The sequence below is a fragment of the Fringilla coelebs genome (assembly GCF_963513975.1).
Source record: "Fringilla coelebs genome assembly, chromosome: 11".
NCBI lineage: Eukaryota > Metazoa > Chordata > Aves > Passeriformes > Fringillidae > Fringilla > Fringilla coelebs.
In genome coordinates, this window is record NC_140037.1 from 23714870 (window position 1) to 23732030 (window position 17161).

Sequence of the window (17161 nt, forward strand, 5' to 3'; positions counted from 1 at the left end):
CTTTATTTTGTCAGTTTGCTATTAGTACTAGCTAACTAATTATTCTTAAAGTGTATCCCATTTTTCTTCCTGACTTATTAGTTTCTGTCTGAAGAATCCCCTTCACCATAGATGTACATTTTGTAATTCTCCTTTTTTTATCCAAGGTGTAGATTTTAATTCCAGTTTGAAATTTTCATTTGATCTCTCTCTCCCTGGGAAGAAAACTTCAAGAAAAACTCCAAGTTCTCGCAAGGTAAAAATTATTCATGGAATCTGAGTTGGTTTTATGGAAAAAGTGAAACTGCTCTAAAGATTGAGCATACTTTGGATTTGCTCTCTTTATTTTCTTTTTTTTCTTTTGCCTTTTAAAAAGCTGAAGCAAACCCAAACCCTCTTGTGTGCCTGGGGTTCAGTTGGATTAGTCCAACAGCTGAGCTCTGGCTGGACTGATTTTACAATATCTGGGTACCCATTTCCTGTGTGTTGTTCCCTGAAGTTATTTCTCACGTATCAGAGGTGTGCATTAGGAAACATCCCCATACACAGATATTTCCCCTGTGGGAACTGTTCTCTGCCTCCTCACTAATGAGTTGTTACCAGTATTTCAGATTCATGGAGCAGAGTAATTTCTGGGAATTTTTGGCTCCCCATTGCATGTTATTCCCTTCTGAGCTTAGCTGCCCAGGGGTTCTTACAAGGAAGAACCTTGTAAGAACCTTTCATCCTTCCCCAGGAGCTGCAGCAGGGCTGGGCTCCTGCTGCCCCTGCAGGCCCTGCTGCAGCTCTGAGCTCTGCCCGGTGCCTCCCCTGTCCCCTCCAGATCGAGGTCATGCATGACTACCAGGAGAAGAGGAATTCCTTGCAGTATTTCATTTCAGACAGTGAGGACAGCTTGGATGTGCTGAAAGGGTAAGCACTCACCCCCTTAGATCACCTAAAGGATGTTTGTTTGTGGCCAGTCCTTGCCCATCCCTGTGTTCCTGCAGCCTGACCCAGGTGTCATCTCCTGCTTTTGCCTCCTGGTTATTAATGGGCTCACACAATGGTTTGGGCTCCTTGCACTGCACTGATCACCTGTGGGGCTTTTCACAGACATTAAATAATACACTTCTATTTTTTTTTTCATTTTAGCCACGTCATAAATGAGCTTATAGAAACAGAGAGAGTGTATGTGGAGGAGCTCTTCACTGTTCTGATGGTGAGTGACCTCTGCAGGTTCTCATTGCTGGTCCCTGGGGCTGGTACAGAAGGGCACCTGCCACCCTGTCAGACCGAGCCAGGATGTGGCAGGGCAGGCTTCCACCAGACTGCCAGATCCCAATCCAGGCAGAAATGCTCAAGTTTGCTCCTTAGGTTTTCTTTGTTGGAGGCATCTGCAGGAACAGTTGGTGTCAGGATGAGCTTTTCGTCTGCAGTGAAGGAGAACCCTTCTGTTTGTACACAAAAGCACTGGTAATTAGCCTCAGGAGTGCCTGTAAAATATACAAAAAGCTGTTTCTTTTGACTGTTCCTTAATTTCCTTTACCTTTAGGAGACAAAAGGAAGCAGCTTGTGTTTTATCCTTGGGAGAATCCTGTCTCAGTACTGTGAAATGGTGACTGTATGAAGCACATTGCTTTAGAAAGCAGATAATGATTTCTCATACTGTCGTTTTAGACATTACTACTTTATTCCAAAATAACTCCTGCTGATGGCCAAAACAAGCTGGGTGTTAAATAGCTTCCCCCTTCCCATTTCTCTCACCCAGGAGCAAGCAGGATATCAATCTCTTGGCCTGCAGGTAGTGGCTGCAGTAGTTTCCCTGCCCTGATTGGGCTTTTTGTTAAAGCACACTCTCTGTGATGAAGCAGGTGCAGGTACCCAGATTTATTGCTGTGCACATCGATCTGGATAGAGAAAAATGGACAGATAGACTTCAGTTTTCTGAAAATAGTATTGCCTTTAAAGAGGGAAGCCTGCTTGCTGGCCTTAAATGAAAATGACTAATTTTCCAGATACTTATCATCTATTGCATCCTTAATCAAGTACAAAATGCCTGCTTAGTGTGAGGAATATTGATTCCAACCCAGTGAGTGTGAGAGATGAGTTGGGGAAGCCAGAGGAGATGTGCTGTACATACTGAACACATTTTGGCTGCCCATGTTGAAGGGGCTCAGTTCTGTGCAGCCCTTGGTGAGCAGCAGGGCCAGCCTGAGCTGTGGCTTTTGGCATTCCTGGGGCCTCTTTGCGCTCTGGTGCTGAGCCCTGGCTGTGCCTGCTCCCTGCCCTGCACTGAGGAGATTTGCCATGTCTGGTGCAGTGGTGGGCTGGTACTCTGGGGAGCTTTGCACTGTCTCCTGATTCTAGCCAGCAGTTGGTATTGCAGTGTTGTCCCTTCCAGCTCCTCCCCAGAGCCCAGAATTCCTGGAGCACTGAGGAGAGCAGCACCAGAGCTCAGCACATCCTGGGCAGGAGCACAAAGCCCGTGGATGCTGGATCTGATCTCGAGCTGTCCCTGGTTTGCAGCTCTCCTGCTGGCTCTGGTGTGGAGCTGCACACACACCCTGCCCCTCCTGTGCCCCCTCTTCTCCCCACACGTGCGTTCCTGGGGCTCCTCTCCTGCAGCCAGGCTGGTTTGTCTTTGGAGAATTGGAGCATCTCTGCAGTGCTGCCAGCCCCAGGGGAGCTGTCCCACTCCATTCCCTTCTGGACCACAGCCCCGTGTGCCCAGGGACTGAAACCAGGGATTTAGAGACCAAAAACCAGGGAATAAAAGGGATAGTGCACTTAGATCATATTGAAAGTCTGTTCATGTCCCCTTTTCACCTGCCTTAGGGGAGGTGGCAGCTGAGTGTGAGCCCTTTCTCATTGGCAGGGCTACAGAGCTGAGATGGATAACCCTGCCATGCTGATGCTGCTGCCCCCCGTGCTGAGGAACAGGAAGGATGTTCTCTTTGGAAACATGCCTGAGATCTACGACTTCCACAACAAGTATGGTGCTGCTCTCTTCCCTCCACCAGGCTGATCCTGCAGTGCTCACCCTGCTCACTGCTGTTCTTGTCCCTTCTCCCATCTCTTGCAGGATTTTCCTGCACAGTCTGGAAAGCTGCCTGGGAGCACCCGAGAGAGTGGGCTGTTGTTTCCTGGACAGGGTGGGTGAATCCTTGTCACCTCTAGAGCAGACTCCAGGGCCAGGCTTTCTCCTGGCCTGTCACACTGCAGCACCTCAGTTCTGTTGCTGGGCTGGGAGGCTCCTGGCCCTCAGGCCAGCGGTGGCTGTGTGTGGCCAGCAGAGATGCAGAGCCCCAGCTGTGACCCAGCTGTGCAGACATTACAGCTGGCAGCAGAGGTGAAAGCACACACAGCCTGGCTGCTGGCCTGGCAGGGCTGGGTCCCTGAGGGTGACCTGCCCGTGGCTTGCCTTGCAGAGGGAGGATTTCCAGATGTATGAGAAGTACTGCCAGAACAAGCCCCGCTCCGAGTCCCTGTGGAGGCAGTGCTCCGAGAGCTCCTTCTTCCAGGTGAGCTGCTGCTCCCACCCACCTGGACACTCCCTTGTCCTGACAGCCTCCTCAGCAGCCACAGTGCTGCAGTTTGCTTGGTGGTGTGTGCAGAATGCTCACAAAAGGAAATGTTGGCGTTTCTCATACCCCAGGAGCACGGGGCAGATCCTCTCACTGTTAATTTGCATGTAATTATTATATTTCTGTAGTTGTGGGTACCATTCACTTAGTACCATTCAACCCTTGGACATGAAACCTTGGAAGCCATCGAACCACACTGCTGTGCTGTTGGAATATCTGCTTACAGCTGGTGCAGAACTGACTGGGTCTGACTTCTGTGTTCCAGGAGTGCCAGAGAAAGTTGGAGCACAAGCTGGGGCTGGACTCCTACCTGCTCAAACCCGTGCAGCGCCTGACCAAGTACCAGCTCCTGCTGAAGGTATTCCCTGTTCTGCTTCCAAAGGCCATCAGCAGAGAGAGGAGATTGGTTTTGGTTTCCAATTAAAGGTTACCTGTAAATCACACCAGGCTTTGGATGACACATTGCTCATCCTGGCCTGTCCTGAAGTGCCTTTCAGTGCAGGTGAATGTTCACATACCTGGAAGAGGAACAGGTGCTTGTACCAGGCCGTTTGTAAGGAGAGAAAGACTGAATCTGTTCAGAGATGCAGAACCTCAGAAGCGCTTGTGAGAAGACCGAGCCAGAGATGATCATGAGGCTCTGATGCATGAAATAAATTGTTGCATCTCTTCTCCTCAGTGTTGATAGCACCTGTAATCTTAAATGCATTTATTCTGTGCCCCCCATCTGAGGCAGGGCAGTGCAGTTATTCTCACTTGGTAAGGCAGGAGTAACCCTTGGGTGGTAGCTTCTGAACCTCCTTCCAGCTTCCTGAATCAGTATACATGCAGCTGTAGGTGGGCCCAGGAGATCTGAAATGAAACCTATTTTATCTCAGGGGTAAAATTCTGTCTTCCATTTACTGACCTGAAGGCTCTGGGTTGTATAAATTCTGTTCCTTGTGCCTGCCAGTCTGAAGACAGCCATCTGCTGCAAGCTCCTTTGAGGGCACGTTGGCACTAATGAACAACCCCAGCCTCGTTTGCCATAGCTTAGCAAGCAGGAAAACACAGCACAAAGGGATCAGAATGTGGTGCTGCTCCGTGCTGACTCCATCCTTAAGGAAATATTAAAAATAGGCCTGGTGCTCACCTCATACTGACTGTGCTTTAGAGGGAGCCTTTTTCCAGGGACATGAAAAAAGAAACTCAGCATAGGTCACTTCTGGGCATTGGACACTTTGGGCAAGGTAGAAAAATCTGCTTTGTTCAAGTGCAAACACGTGCTCTCCCATTTCTATTTTCAGGAGCTGCTAAAGTACAGCACGAGCTGTGATGGGGTTCAGGAACTTCAAGAAGCTCTGGTTGCAATGTTGGATTTGCTGAAGTCAGTCAATGACTCCATGCATCAGATTTCAATCACAGGATATGATGTGAGCAGCTCTGGGCAGTGAGAGCCCTGGCACAGAGCTGGGGGTGCCCTGGGCACGGGGGGTGTGCAGAATGTGGGAGTGGGAGCTGGGACAGAACCTGTGCAGGGGTTTGGGGTCAGGGAGCCCTCACAGGTGACAATCTTCATCTGATTTTGGGGTTTGGGATATCCTGAGCTGCACAGTGCCCACGCTTTGCCACCTTGTGGTTTTTTAGAGTATTTTCCAGCGTGCCCCTCTGTGTTCTCATGGCTGACCTGATAACTCTCCTGGGCTGTTTCTGTAGCATTTCCCATTCAGCAGTTAACAAACGACTCTCTGAGGCTCAGTTTGAACCTTTCCCGTTGGAGTGTTTGTCTTTCCAAGGGTTTCAGGGGAGCTGCTGATCCCAGGCCTGGCCTCCTGGGCAATTCCATCTCCTGGTACCTCAGTTCAGGCTCAAATCTCACTTGCCTGTGCCACTAAAGTAGCCAGAGCCCTTGACATGCTCTTCCATAGGAGCTGGATGTTTTTCTGTTCCTTTTAGTTCTTCCAGTTCCTGACCTTCTGGGCTAGCTGCATGAGCTGTGCTCCCCCTGGCACCAGGCCATCATCCCAAAAGATCCCCTGCTCCTTCCAGGAAGAACTGTTCTTAGAGGGACTGCCCTGGAGCAGAGCTGGCCCTGTGTCCTGTCGTTGTTTGGAGACTCCTCTCACATTTTCATTCACCCCTTTTTTGTTGTTTTTTGTTTGCCATGCTCTCCCCAGGGTGACCTGAGCGAGCTGGGGAAGGTATTGATGCAGGGATCTTTCAGTGTTTGGGCAGGACACCGAAAAGGGCCCACAAAGATGAAGGATCTGGCCAGGTTCAAGCCCATGCAGAGGCACCTGTTCCTGTATGAGAAAGCCTTGGTCTTCTGCAAGAAGAGAGAGGAGCACGGAGATGGATATGACAAAACCTCATCTTACAGCTTTAAGCACTTCCTGAAAGTAAGGGGGTTTTATCTGAAAGTAAGGGGGTTTTATCTGAAAGTAAGGGGTTTCATTTTTGTTATGAACCTTGGGGTGTTTTCCACAGCAAAGCAGTGTATTGCAGAGCAGTAATTCTGCAGAGCCAGGGGGTTTTCTCTGACCTGGGGTTTGTTTTCTGCTGCTGAGGGCTGTGGTGCCCCACAGGGATGTGCAGTGATCCAACAGCTGACAGTAAATCCCGGCCAGGGGGAGGAAATGGAATTTTAAAATCCACTCACCTGAATGAACAGACCTTAAATCTGTCTCTTCCTGGCACTTGTTCTGGGCATCATCATAGTAGATCATCCAAAATTTCTAATGTCTGGATGCCTGGGCAATTTTGTAGGAGCCTCTATAAATTTCCAAGGCAAACGAGTACCCAGAGCTGGGAATAGCAGTGACTGGATGAGGCTCTCTAGGCTGATCTTCCAACAGCTTTCATCAATTTTAAGTTTTTATAAAATCAAAATGGAGCCTCATCCAGCTTTCAAAGGGGAAATGGCCTCAAGCTGTGCCAGGGGGGTTCAGCTTGGCCATGAGGAGTGGGCAGCCCTGGCACAGCTGCCCAGGGCAGGGGGGTCCCCATCCCTGCAGGGATTTAAGGCCCTGTGCATGTGGCACCTGGGGACAGGGTCAGTGTGCCTTGGCAGTGCTGGGTTGGTGGGTTGGACTCGATGGTCTGGGGTCTTTTGCAGCCTCAGTGTTTCTGTGATGTCAGGAGCAGCTTGGTTCCTGCTCCTGCCGCCGGACAGGGGCACCACCACGGGAACCAGGTGGAACAGGACGTTTGTCCATGGCACCTGTGCTGTAAATCACCCAGGGCTTTCAGACCTGGGCACACACACACTGTCAGGGAGGAACAGCAGTGCTGAACAGATGTTATTTCTGAGGGTTTGTTTGTGTTTGTAGTGGATTTGTCTAATCCAGTCTGCGTGAATAATTTATGATAGATGATACCTTTATTGTTACATCTGTTCCAAAACGTGCAAGTGGGATACTGGAGCTGTTTTTGGCCATCCCTTCATCAGGGAATAATTGCCAGCAAACCCTGCCTTGGGGGAGAGGATGGTTCATGTGGTGTCAGGGTTTCAGCCTCATGGCCTGCTCAGGAGGGAGGGCAGAGCTCTCCTGTTTGAGAGTTTGAGCTTGGTTCAGGTGGGTCACATTGTGCGGGTCCTGAAGGCTTTGGGCCTTTGGTGTTTTCATCCAAACTGTCAGAAGTGGTTGGGGATGATGAGTAAAGCAGCATTCAGCTGCAAGCCAGGCTTGGGGCATCCCAAAATCTAACCCTGCTTTTGGAAAGAAGTAATCTGTGTGGATAAGTAACATGTATTGTAACGTATTTACAAATCTTCATATGCCAAATCTGGGAAATTATGTGCAGAAAGAGGCAGCTGAGATGATGCTTCAGTTGGTTCCACTGGTTCCCAAATGAAAAGTTCCCAAAGGTCCATTGATTTGTTGTGGAAAGCTCATCTAAAATGCAGCTGATAGAAAGTCAGGAGGAATGAGACAGATAATGACTTCCAGTTGCTACGTAAATTGAAATTGATGCAACATGTTAAACTCAGTGCAAACAGGTTTCACTTGCTGCCAAAGTCTGCATTCCTGGGGAAGAGGGAGCTTTGGGCTGTGTTTAATTTTCTGTTTGCTTGGATTTGCAGATGAACGCAGTTGGGATAACTGAGAATGTGAAAGGAGACCATCGGAAATTTGAGATCTGGTACAGTGGGAGAGAGGAGGTGTACGTGGTGCAGGTTTGTCCCTTCAGAATCTGGGTATTTGCACATCCTCAGAGCTGTGAGAAGAAAATGTGTCTCATTGATCTTCCTGCTTGTAGTGATAGCTCTACAACTGCCACCGTACCTTGCCTGGATCTAATGGGAATCATCCATTTTAAAAGATCAAGACTGTTTAAAATTTAGTAGTAGCTTTGGGGAAAAAGGGGGATTTCAGATAATTGCAGCATAGAAAAGTAATTTTATTCCTGCATTCTAATGGGTGACTCTTAATTCAAAATTCAGACCATTTTCTCTTCTTCCAGGCCCAAACAGTAGATCTGAAGATGGCATGGTTGAATGAAATAAGGAAAATTTTGTTCAAGCAGCAAGAGCTTATAAAAGGTACATTTGCTCAGTTTCTCTGTGGCTTTCATTCTGCAGCAGAAGCTTTCCTATTGGCACATTGCTGATCTTCAAGTCCACTTATTCTCTCTGGAGAATTAATTTTTAGAAGCCTGGTAGCAAAATGCTGGAGTGAGGCCTCACATTGCAGGGAAATAACTCACCTTGGAGCAGTACAGACTGGGTGCTGATGTGAAAATGAATCACACAAGTACATTTTTTTGGTTGTCATTACTTTGGGCATTATTTCACATTTGTTATTATAGGTTTAATTCAACAAGATACAAACCAGATGCCTAATTTGAAGCATCTCCTGGTCCTCAGGAGCATGCTCAGTGTTGGGTTTGTGCTAACGTGCCACCTTCATCATAACTAACTCTGTGCTTTGCAAGAGCCCACAGGTCTGTTTTCCTCTGAACAGAAGCCACTAGGGTTGTACAAAAGGTCTCATTTTTAGAGTAATGCTTCAGGTGTGGGAGTTGCACTAGAGAACTGGATTTGAGGCTGTGTTTGCCCTCGCAGCAGGGGAGAAGCAGCAGCCTGGCTCGTGCCCGGAGCAGCTCCCACTCTCCTCCCAGCTGGGGGACAGGTGAGTGCCACCTGGGCTGGGCTGGGCTGGGCTGGGCTGGGCTGGGCTGGGCTGGGCTGGGCTGGCTGCCCTCCATCACGGCACCCAGAGCCTGCTGCTGGCCCTGGCCCTGGCCCTGTCCCTGTCCTGGGGAGGGGACAGCAGCGGTGTGCTCCTGCTCCCCCTTGGGTGCCCGCGGCCTGGGGACAGGGTCTGCAGGGACCCCCTTGAGCCTGGCAGCTCTGCCTGAGCTGCAGCCCCTCTGCAGATGGAGCAGAGCAGGGACAGGCTCTGATTCAGGGCAGAGACGCTGCAGCAGCTCCCCTTCCCCTCCCAAAACGATTGGGAACTGCCCTCTAAGTCCTTAATCTACACAGAAACATACTCTGAGAGGTACCAGGATCATTTCTGCCCCTGCCTGACAAAACCTCGAGGGGTTGGTGTTCACTGGGGAAGTAAAGCTAGGACTGAGTGTGTTCTTTGGCACCCCTCAGGAAGCAGCAGAGAGCCTCCATCAGCTCGGAGGAGAACGACTCGGAGCGCACCAGCCCGGTGCTGCTGTCCCCCCAGAACAAACCCCACAGAGGTAGGGCCCCTCTTTACCCCCCCCTCGGGGGCTGCAGGGCCCAGGCTGAGCCCAGGTCTCTTGCAGGCTGGCCGGGGATGTCCCAGTCGCTGGAGATCTGCGAGGGGCTGGAGGAGTGGGCGGGCCAGCAGGAGCTGTCCAACTGCTCGGACACCGAGGAGGAGGAGGGCGCCCAGCTGGTAGGTGATGGGACATGCTGGGGCTCACCCTGCCTGCCCTGCTCTCCTCACCTTGTGTCCTGGCCACGGCGCTCAGGATCTCCATATCTCAGTGTGGGCAATGAGGAGATGGCTCAGCCAGAGTTTCTTGGAATAATTGTGATCCAGGGAGCTGGTGGGGCTCTGCCACATTCCCTGCAGCAGCCAGACATCACAGCTGCAGGGTACACAATGCAGCTAAATAACACGGGTGTTTTATCTCTACCACAGTCTCCAGGAAAATACAAAGCCCTTGCAGACTGCAAGAGGAGAGGATCAGAGGACCTGCTGGTGAAAAATGGGGATGAAATTCAGCTCTTGCACGAGGATGGTGAGGGACAGTGGTAGGTATTTCAGGATGACTTTGCCTTATCTCCAAGAGGGCAGTGCCTTGAAATGTCACTTGTCTGGTGATGCACTCATCGCAGCTCCTGGCTGAGCTCCAGACCATTCCAGAAAGCTGGAGAATTCATTCTCCTGCCAAGACTAGATGCCATCCCCACTGGCATCTCCTGGGGAAACAAGTCAGGACTTCCCTGGCCATGGGTCTCTGCCTGAGCTGGGTTTTCCCAACACCTTCACACCCCTCTTGCCATGCTGTCCCCACTTCAGATGGTGCTTCCCTCTGTCCATCCCTGCTCAGCTCTGGGCTTTGTTCCCTGGGGTTACTGACAGCCCCAGTGAGTGACTGCAGGGAGTTTGCCTCCCTCAGCTGTAGGAGTGTTCCCTGTGCTGGGGGATGGCTGCAGACTGTTTCTGCTGTGTGTACAGCTGTACAGGCTCACAAGAGAGCACCTCAGAGCTGCCTCTCTCCAGGGGCTGGGAGCATCCCCTGGGAACCCCCTGGGCCTGCTGGACCACTGGTGTCCTTGTCTGGGGGGCAGCCTGCCCCTCCTGAGACTTAGAGCAGTTTGGCTGAGGCTTCTGGCTCTTTCCTTCCAGGATGGTTCTGAGCAGCTCTCAGCCAGCCCAGGGTCTCGGCAGTGTGCCAGAGTGTGGTTTGGGGTGTGGGAAGGGTGATGTTGGCAGGAACCTGGGGCACATTTGTGCAGGCACCAGCCTGTAGATGCACAGATGTCCATCCATTCCCTGTGCAGGATTCCTGCCTGACAGCTGCAGCCCCTGCACTTCAAGGGAAATCAGAACAGGATAAAATAGAATATTTCAATTGCAAGGGATCTGCAAGGATCATCTAGTCCCACTGTGTTTTGAAGCATTCAGTTTGTTGTTAGCAAAAGCAGATGCAAAGCATCTCAGGTTTGCTGAAAGTTCACCTCTCCTGGGGGCTTCAGCCAGTGCCAGTCAGAGATTTCTCACACCAAGCTTTCTGCTAGCACAAATTTCACTGCCTGAGTGAGACAGAGGGTTGTCACTTACAAGCATGAGTATTTCCATCTGCCTAAATCTTGGCTTGAATTTACTTATAATACCCTGACTAAAATCATCCTACCAGTCTAAATGGCGGAGGAGTGAGAAAAATAATTGTCCTTGACTCCTTCAGTAGCCAGTTTTCCTGAGCTGGCATCTCTGGAGGTCTCAGGCAGGATGACTTGAGAGGGAGTCCTGTTCTTCTCCATTGTCTACAGAGGTGTAGGCTTTTTAATTAGGCTCCTAGGTTGAGGTGAGGACATGGCCAGGTCCTGTTAAAATGCTTTCCTGGCTGGGGCAAATTGCTGCTTGCAGCCCCAGCTGTGCAGAGCGTGCCTCACCAAACTGCTGCTCCCTGGGTTGGCTTCTGTTCCTAATGCTGCTGTCATTCCAAGGTTGGTGAAAAACCTCAACAGAAGAAAAGAAGGCTGGATTCCTGTGCACAGCCTGCAGATTGTAGTCGGGGACTGCAGATTTCGGAATGCCAAAGTTGCAGGTATTTGACAGCACGCCTAGCAGAAATATTCCATAGCTCAAACCAGGTCTTTTAAGCCATTTGCATTACACTTGATGTACTAAATCTGGCTGCATATGCCTCTGCTGGAAAAATAGAAAGCAAGCAGCTATTCCAAAAAGCCTGCAAAAGTAGTAAATTAAGCTTTTCTGGTTTGTTTGTTTAAGACGTTTCTGAGACTGTAGGCACGAGTAAATTAAAACCAAGCATTTAAAAACGTAGATTTCATTGCAAGAGCACTGGGTAGAAGACCGGGGAGAAGAGACGGAGTCTGACCAGGGATTCCAGGACTGTTGGCCTCCCCCCTGCTGTAGCTCACACCCCTCCTGTGGGAGCAGGAGCTACCAAAGCCAAATCTCCTCCTGCTGCTAAAGACATCGTGGCCTGACCCCAGCACTCTAAGGCAATACTTCCTCCCTGCTGCCTCACTCCTGCCCTCACTGCTGCCTGCTGGTTGATCCACCCTTAGATCAAGTTTGTTATAAACAGGTGTCGGCCAAAGGCTTGGAGTCTCCAAACCCAGAGTTCTCATTTTCTAGCTGTAACTGTACATAGAAATAGACAGGGATGCATAAGAGACACAAGAAAATGCCTTAAGAGCAGCCTGTTGCCCTTGCCATGCCTGCAGTGTCACTGTTCCATGTGCTGCCTCATCACCACGCTGTCCTCTGCAAATGGCACACCAGGGCTGGAGATGGAACAGCTCAGGAAGCCCACAGAGACTTAGTTCACTAAAAAAAAAAAAATTAAAATTACTATCTATTACTGTATGAAGCAAATCTTGCAAGGAGATTTCTCTTAAATACTTCTTTCTGTCAGAATATTTTTTTTTGGTGAAGGTAAAGGAAGCCATCAGAAAGGCTTAAAATTCCAGTCAGCTCTTGATGGTTTTTTGGTGTATCTCAGTGAAATCCTTCCTATACAGGAAGGTTTTTTTATCCCCTTTGTTGCAGGGCAGCCATATCTCACAGGTTGAAGGTTTGCTGATTTTCTGTTAGGGGTAGTTTGCTAACCAACGTTCAGAGTTTCTGGCACCCTGCAGTTATGGCTCCCTTGATCTTCTCTCCATGTATAGCTACCCCATCTCACCAGGTCCTTTGCAAAAGGGTTTCCAGCTGAGAATGCGTCTCAAAAAAAGGTGCTGGGAAACTTTGAGCCCTGGTTTGCATTGTGAGTGGTCATATCCCCAAAAACCCAGAGACTGTCAGCCCTGGACTGATTATAAAGTTGCTGAGTACAAACTGAGGGGAATTGCATGGGGTGAAACCACAGCATAATGCCTCCTGTGAGTCCCACACCACTGCCCAGGTGCTCCAGAGCCGTGTGCCAGGGTCTGAGAGCACTGGGGATGTTTTCCCTGTGAAGGTAACTGTTCTCTTTGCTGTTTCTGATGGTGCCTGCAGTCCCAAGGCATGATTCTAACCTTACAGACTCCAGGAAATACTGGGGGATGATGCAGGATGTTCCCTTGCTATTTCCTAGAGTTATTCCTAGAGCTTTGCAGCAGTGTGTCCTTACAGCCTCAACAACTTGCACTCTGAAAATTGATTTTCCTGCAGTTCTTCTGCACTCAGCAATTGCCTTTACCCTGGGCTGGTCCCTTCACCCTGCAGGTGACACTGGAGTGTCTGGGCTGGGCTCTCTCCTGCTGCTTCAGGAGATGGAGCTCTTGCTCCAGTTAGCAGAGGGAAATCAGGCAGCCAGGCTGGTGGAGCCAGGCAGGGGCAGGAGGAGCCTCAGGTCCCTCAGGGTCTGTGAGCTGCCTGTGCAGAGATGCTGCTTTTGTGTTAGCAGTGTAAACCTGACTGACACGTCTTGGGATCCCTGGGGAGTGTTGGAGTCACTTCAGTGCTGGCATTTGTGGGGGCAGTGCCTCTCTGACTGCTCAGCTCCAGGTTCCCCTAATTAAAACTATGTCCAGTCACAGGATTTCATAGCAGAATTCATAAAATCTGGGGTTTGGGATTTTTGTTGGGGCAAAGCCTTTAGCTGAATAGAATAAATGGTTCCCTTACCTTCACATTTCTCCTTGGATTTATCCTGGGGCCCACCACAGGATGGCTGATGCCTGCATGCCCACAAGCTGTTCCTCTCCCCTCCTGCTAATTATTCCAGTGTTGAGCCAATACAGATCGTAATGAAGTTGCAGGGAACTCTTGGCTGTCCATTTTAAGTTAGCAGAAGGGTATTTGGTCAATGCTTCCCTTCCCAGCCATCCCAGCTTTGCAAATCCACGGTCCTCTTGTAAGTCTTGGCCTGGATATGAGCCATGAGTTCTCTGGGAGGAAGGTGGCTGGCTTGGAGATCATTTTGGAAATGAGTTTTCCTTCTGGTGTGCCTCTAGCTGTACGTTCTGAGATTGGTCCTTGCTGCTTTATTCCAGACAGATTTATTCTCTCTGCTGTCCAAACCTATGGTGGATTTTTTTAATGTGCTTGATGAAAGAGCAGTTTTGTATTGCAGGTGGTAACATGCAGAGCTCAAAATGAAAAATATTTGGAGAGAACTGTGCTCAGAAAGAGCAATACTCAGAATGTAACTACTGCTGAGGTGTTGGTAGTTTCAGCTGCCTTGCAGGTGGTCAGGCATTGCCTGGTTAACTGGCTTGGCTTTTCCATGAATTACCGTGGAGATGCAAGATTATCTCCTCATTTCAGGGTGGCTGGGCCTCCAGCATTACAATCCCAACTCCTCTCCTGCCCTGGAGCAGGAGACAAAGCCTTTCTGCATGTCCCTTGGTGGGCAGTGTGCCAGGGTCACCCTGTGCAGCGCTGCAGGTCTGTGCCAGTGAAGAGGAGGGGTCTCCCCTCTCAGCTGCCCTGCAGGGCTTGGAACCAGGCTCCTTTTGAGCTCTCTTCCTGCCCCAGTCATTCTGGGGATTTAAGGTGGGCACAGTTCTACATGCCAGACCCTCTCCCAGTTTATTTAACATCCTGCTTGCCAAATCCTCTCCTCCAAGCCTTAGGGGGATCCCCTGAGCCTGCTCTCCGTGCCATAAAGCTGAGCAGAGGTTTCCCCCCGCTGGCAGTGCCTGAAGGACTGAGCTTGCATGTCCTGTGTCCCTTGGGCAGGGCACTGGGATTGTCCTGTGTCCCCTGGGCAGGGCATTGGGATTGTCCTGTGTCCCTTGGACAGGGCACTGGGAGTGTCCTGTGTCCCCTGGGCAGGGCACTGGGAGTGTCCTGTGCCCTTTTGGCAGGGCACTGGGAGTGTCCTGTGTCCCCTGGGCAGGGCACTGGGAGTGTCCTGTGTCCCCTGGACAGGGAGTGTCCTGTGTCCCCTGGGCATGGCACTGGGAATGTCCTGTGTCCCTGTTGGGCAGGGCACTGGGAGTGTCCTGTGTCCCCTGGGCATGGCACTGGGAGTGTCCTGTGTCCCCTGGACAATCCCTGGGGATTCTCCTGTGCCCCTGGACACGCTGGCCCTGCCTGCCAGGCCGTTCCTGTCTGTGGCTCCAGCCTGGCAGGCTGCTGTGCATGTTGGCTGAAAGGTGCCAGCCTTGCCCACGCTCTGGCTCCAGTGCCACCACAGCTGGCAGCTGCAGCACGGCTCCTTCCCTGCCCCTCGCACCCCTCAGTGACTGCAGCCACAGGCTCTTGTGTCTGCACTGGGTCCCTCACAGGCAATGCTGGTTTCTTTTTGGCCTTTGAAACATAAAGCAGGGTCTCTCCTGTGCCCTGCAGCTGTTCAGTAATGCCAGAACACCATCTCCAGCCTGACAAAACAAGGAGCCAGGGAAGATATCAGCTGGCCTTGCTGTGATAATGGAGTGATAGATGATGGAAATGAACCCTGTGGTCCTGCCTTAGTCAAGGCTCTCACTGAAGCCAGTGGGAGTTCAGCTTTTAGGGAGAAATGCAGGAGTGCATTTGTGGGTTTTTTTTTTTCTGTTACACAAATGTTACATGATTACAGGGAACAATGTATTTCTTGGAATAAGATGCTTTAATATTAACATCATTCTCCATTACTTTATAGATGCTGCCCTGTGTAACACCAGAAAGTTTAGTTCCCCCTGAGCTGGGGGTGAACTAGCAGCATCCTATTTTCGATGCTCTTTGGAAGCTTCCAGCTCAGTGTTACAGAGAAATAGCACAGTAGTTGGAGCTGTCCTGTCCTGTTCATCACATTCACAGACCTCCACAGCCTCATCTGCGCTCAGTGGGACCGGGGTCCTAAGCAGCTTCTCATGCTCATAAAGGAAGCCATTCTCTGCTCTTTGGTTTTTTTTGCCTGTGGAAATTATGGTATTTTATTAATTTTTCCTGCTGTTTTTCCATGACATACATCATATTTCATCAGAGGAGTACCCTACAGTTTCCTGACACTTTGTTTAGATGCTTGACATTTCCTCTGCAGGTTGAAGTAGGTTTTGCCTACTTATTAGCTGACAACTGTTGAAGTTGCAAACAAGAGTTGAGTTTTGGTAAACCAAAAAGAAAAAAAAAAAAACAAACCCACAAAGCAAGAAGCTGTATGTCCTGCTTAATTGATTTTATGGGTGGATTTTTCTTAAATATCTGCTTCAGCTATGTGAATGTAATGTTCTGTAAGAGCATCATCTGGCTGACTCCCGTGTGAGGAAGCAATAACACTAAAGATCCTCTTTTTGCACTTAGGGTCTGACTCCAGCCCGCTGCAGTCAGCCTCCCTGATTTCAGTGAGGTCTGGGTCAGGTCAGACTGACACCTCAGGGTTGTCACCAATCACTTAGGGTCCCAAAGTGTCCCAGGGCTGAAACCTGTATCTAGCAAGTGTTGAAGTTTACATTAATGTATGTACCTTTGGAACACGTGCCATAAATCCAAGCTAAATGTCCATGTTTGCACTAAGGATGTTCTTGTGATAAGACTTTTTCAGCATCTTTAACAATAATGTATCTATTGAATTTTTGAGAAGGGAAAAAGAATGTTGAAGAGTGATAATTTAATTTTGTGTTTCTTTGTCTGTTTTGCTTTTGTAGAACACAGGTAGGTACAGGTGGTTTGAACTTTTAAGCAGATGTGTGCAAGGAGCACCTGAGTGTGTGGAGAGCAGGGTTAATGGTGTGCATGCAGGAGTGAGTTTGCTCTGCCCAGCCAAAGGAAATGTTTGTACCATGGACTAAAGGGGGACCTTTATGATCTGACCTTGATTTGTGAGCTGGTCCTTAGGCACAGTCCCAGGTTTGTTTGGTGCTGGTTTTGTGTGGAGCAGTTGCTGAGCTGCTGGCTGGGGTGGCCTGGGGCTCCCCAGCCCCAGTGTTCCTGCAGGGCTGGGTGAGCCCTGTGCCCCCTCAGGGCCAGGAGCAGCTGAGTCTGAGCTGTGCCCAGCACATCCCTGTCCTTCCCTGGGGTCACTGTGCAGAGCTGTTCAACCACTGAAGGCTCCTTGCTTTCAAATCAATCACAATGCACTAACGAGGTGGGGAAGTCTTAATTACTGTTGGGGCTCTTTATAGTGGTTACAATTCTTGTGGTAACAATACACATTTTGAGGTACAACTGTAAATATTTGTCTGAAACATAGCACACATTGCATATTGAATGATTTTAATCTTTTTTGTCTTCCATAGTTTTAAATCTAAGCTTTTATTAATTTATGAGGTTGATAAGTTCTGCAAATCTGAATGTACAGTCTGAGGTTTTTAACATTTGAAACTTTGCACACATGGTATGTTCCCCTGAGTATGCTGTTGAACTAGGCTCTCCATGTACATGTATAAATTACAGTAGAGAATTTTCTCTGACTGCAAGTTTAAATGAACTATATTGTATATGTACCTGTAAAAATGTGTTAAATCTATATTTAAAGATTAAAAACTTGTTAAATAAATCCATCTGAGAATGCAATTCTGTTCAAATACACATCTGCTATAATTC

The 17161-nt window shown here is 49.5% G+C and overlaps 1 protein-coding gene across 1 annotated transcript in view; it reads left to right on the plus strand.

The window, feature by feature from the left end:
* Window positions 1-16986, plus strand: part of MCF2 (MCF.2 cell line derived transforming sequence) — a 50267-nt gene extending 33281 nt beyond the window's left edge. Inside the window, exons 14-30 of the mRNA XM_084212823.1 lie at window positions 147-235; window positions 803-891; window positions 1114-1180; window positions 2837-2952; window positions 3044-3113; window positions 3390-3482; window positions 3811-3903; window positions 4832-4957; window positions 5702-5923; window positions 7609-7701; window positions 7989-8067; window positions 8590-8656; window positions 9130-9221; window positions 9288-9400; window positions 9650-9762; window positions 11182-11282; window positions 15279-16986. Coding sequence (XP_084068949.1) covers window positions 147-235; window positions 803-891; window positions 1114-1180; window positions 2837-2952; window positions 3044-3113; window positions 3390-3482; window positions 3811-3903; window positions 4832-4957; window positions 5702-5923; window positions 7609-7701; window positions 7989-8067; window positions 8590-8656; window positions 9130-9221; window positions 9288-9400; window positions 9650-9762; window positions 11182-11282; window positions 15279-15319 — 1664 coding nt within the window. The 3' untranslated portion in view covers window positions 15320-16986. The remainder of the gene's footprint in view (window positions 1-146; window positions 236-802; window positions 892-1113; window positions 1181-2836; window positions 2953-3043; window positions 3114-3389; window positions 3483-3810; window positions 3904-4831; window positions 4958-5701; window positions 5924-7608; window positions 7702-7988; window positions 8068-8589; window positions 8657-9129; window positions 9222-9287; window positions 9401-9649; window positions 9763-11181; window positions 11283-15278) is intronic.
* Window positions 16987-17161: the final 175 nt, after the last annotated feature.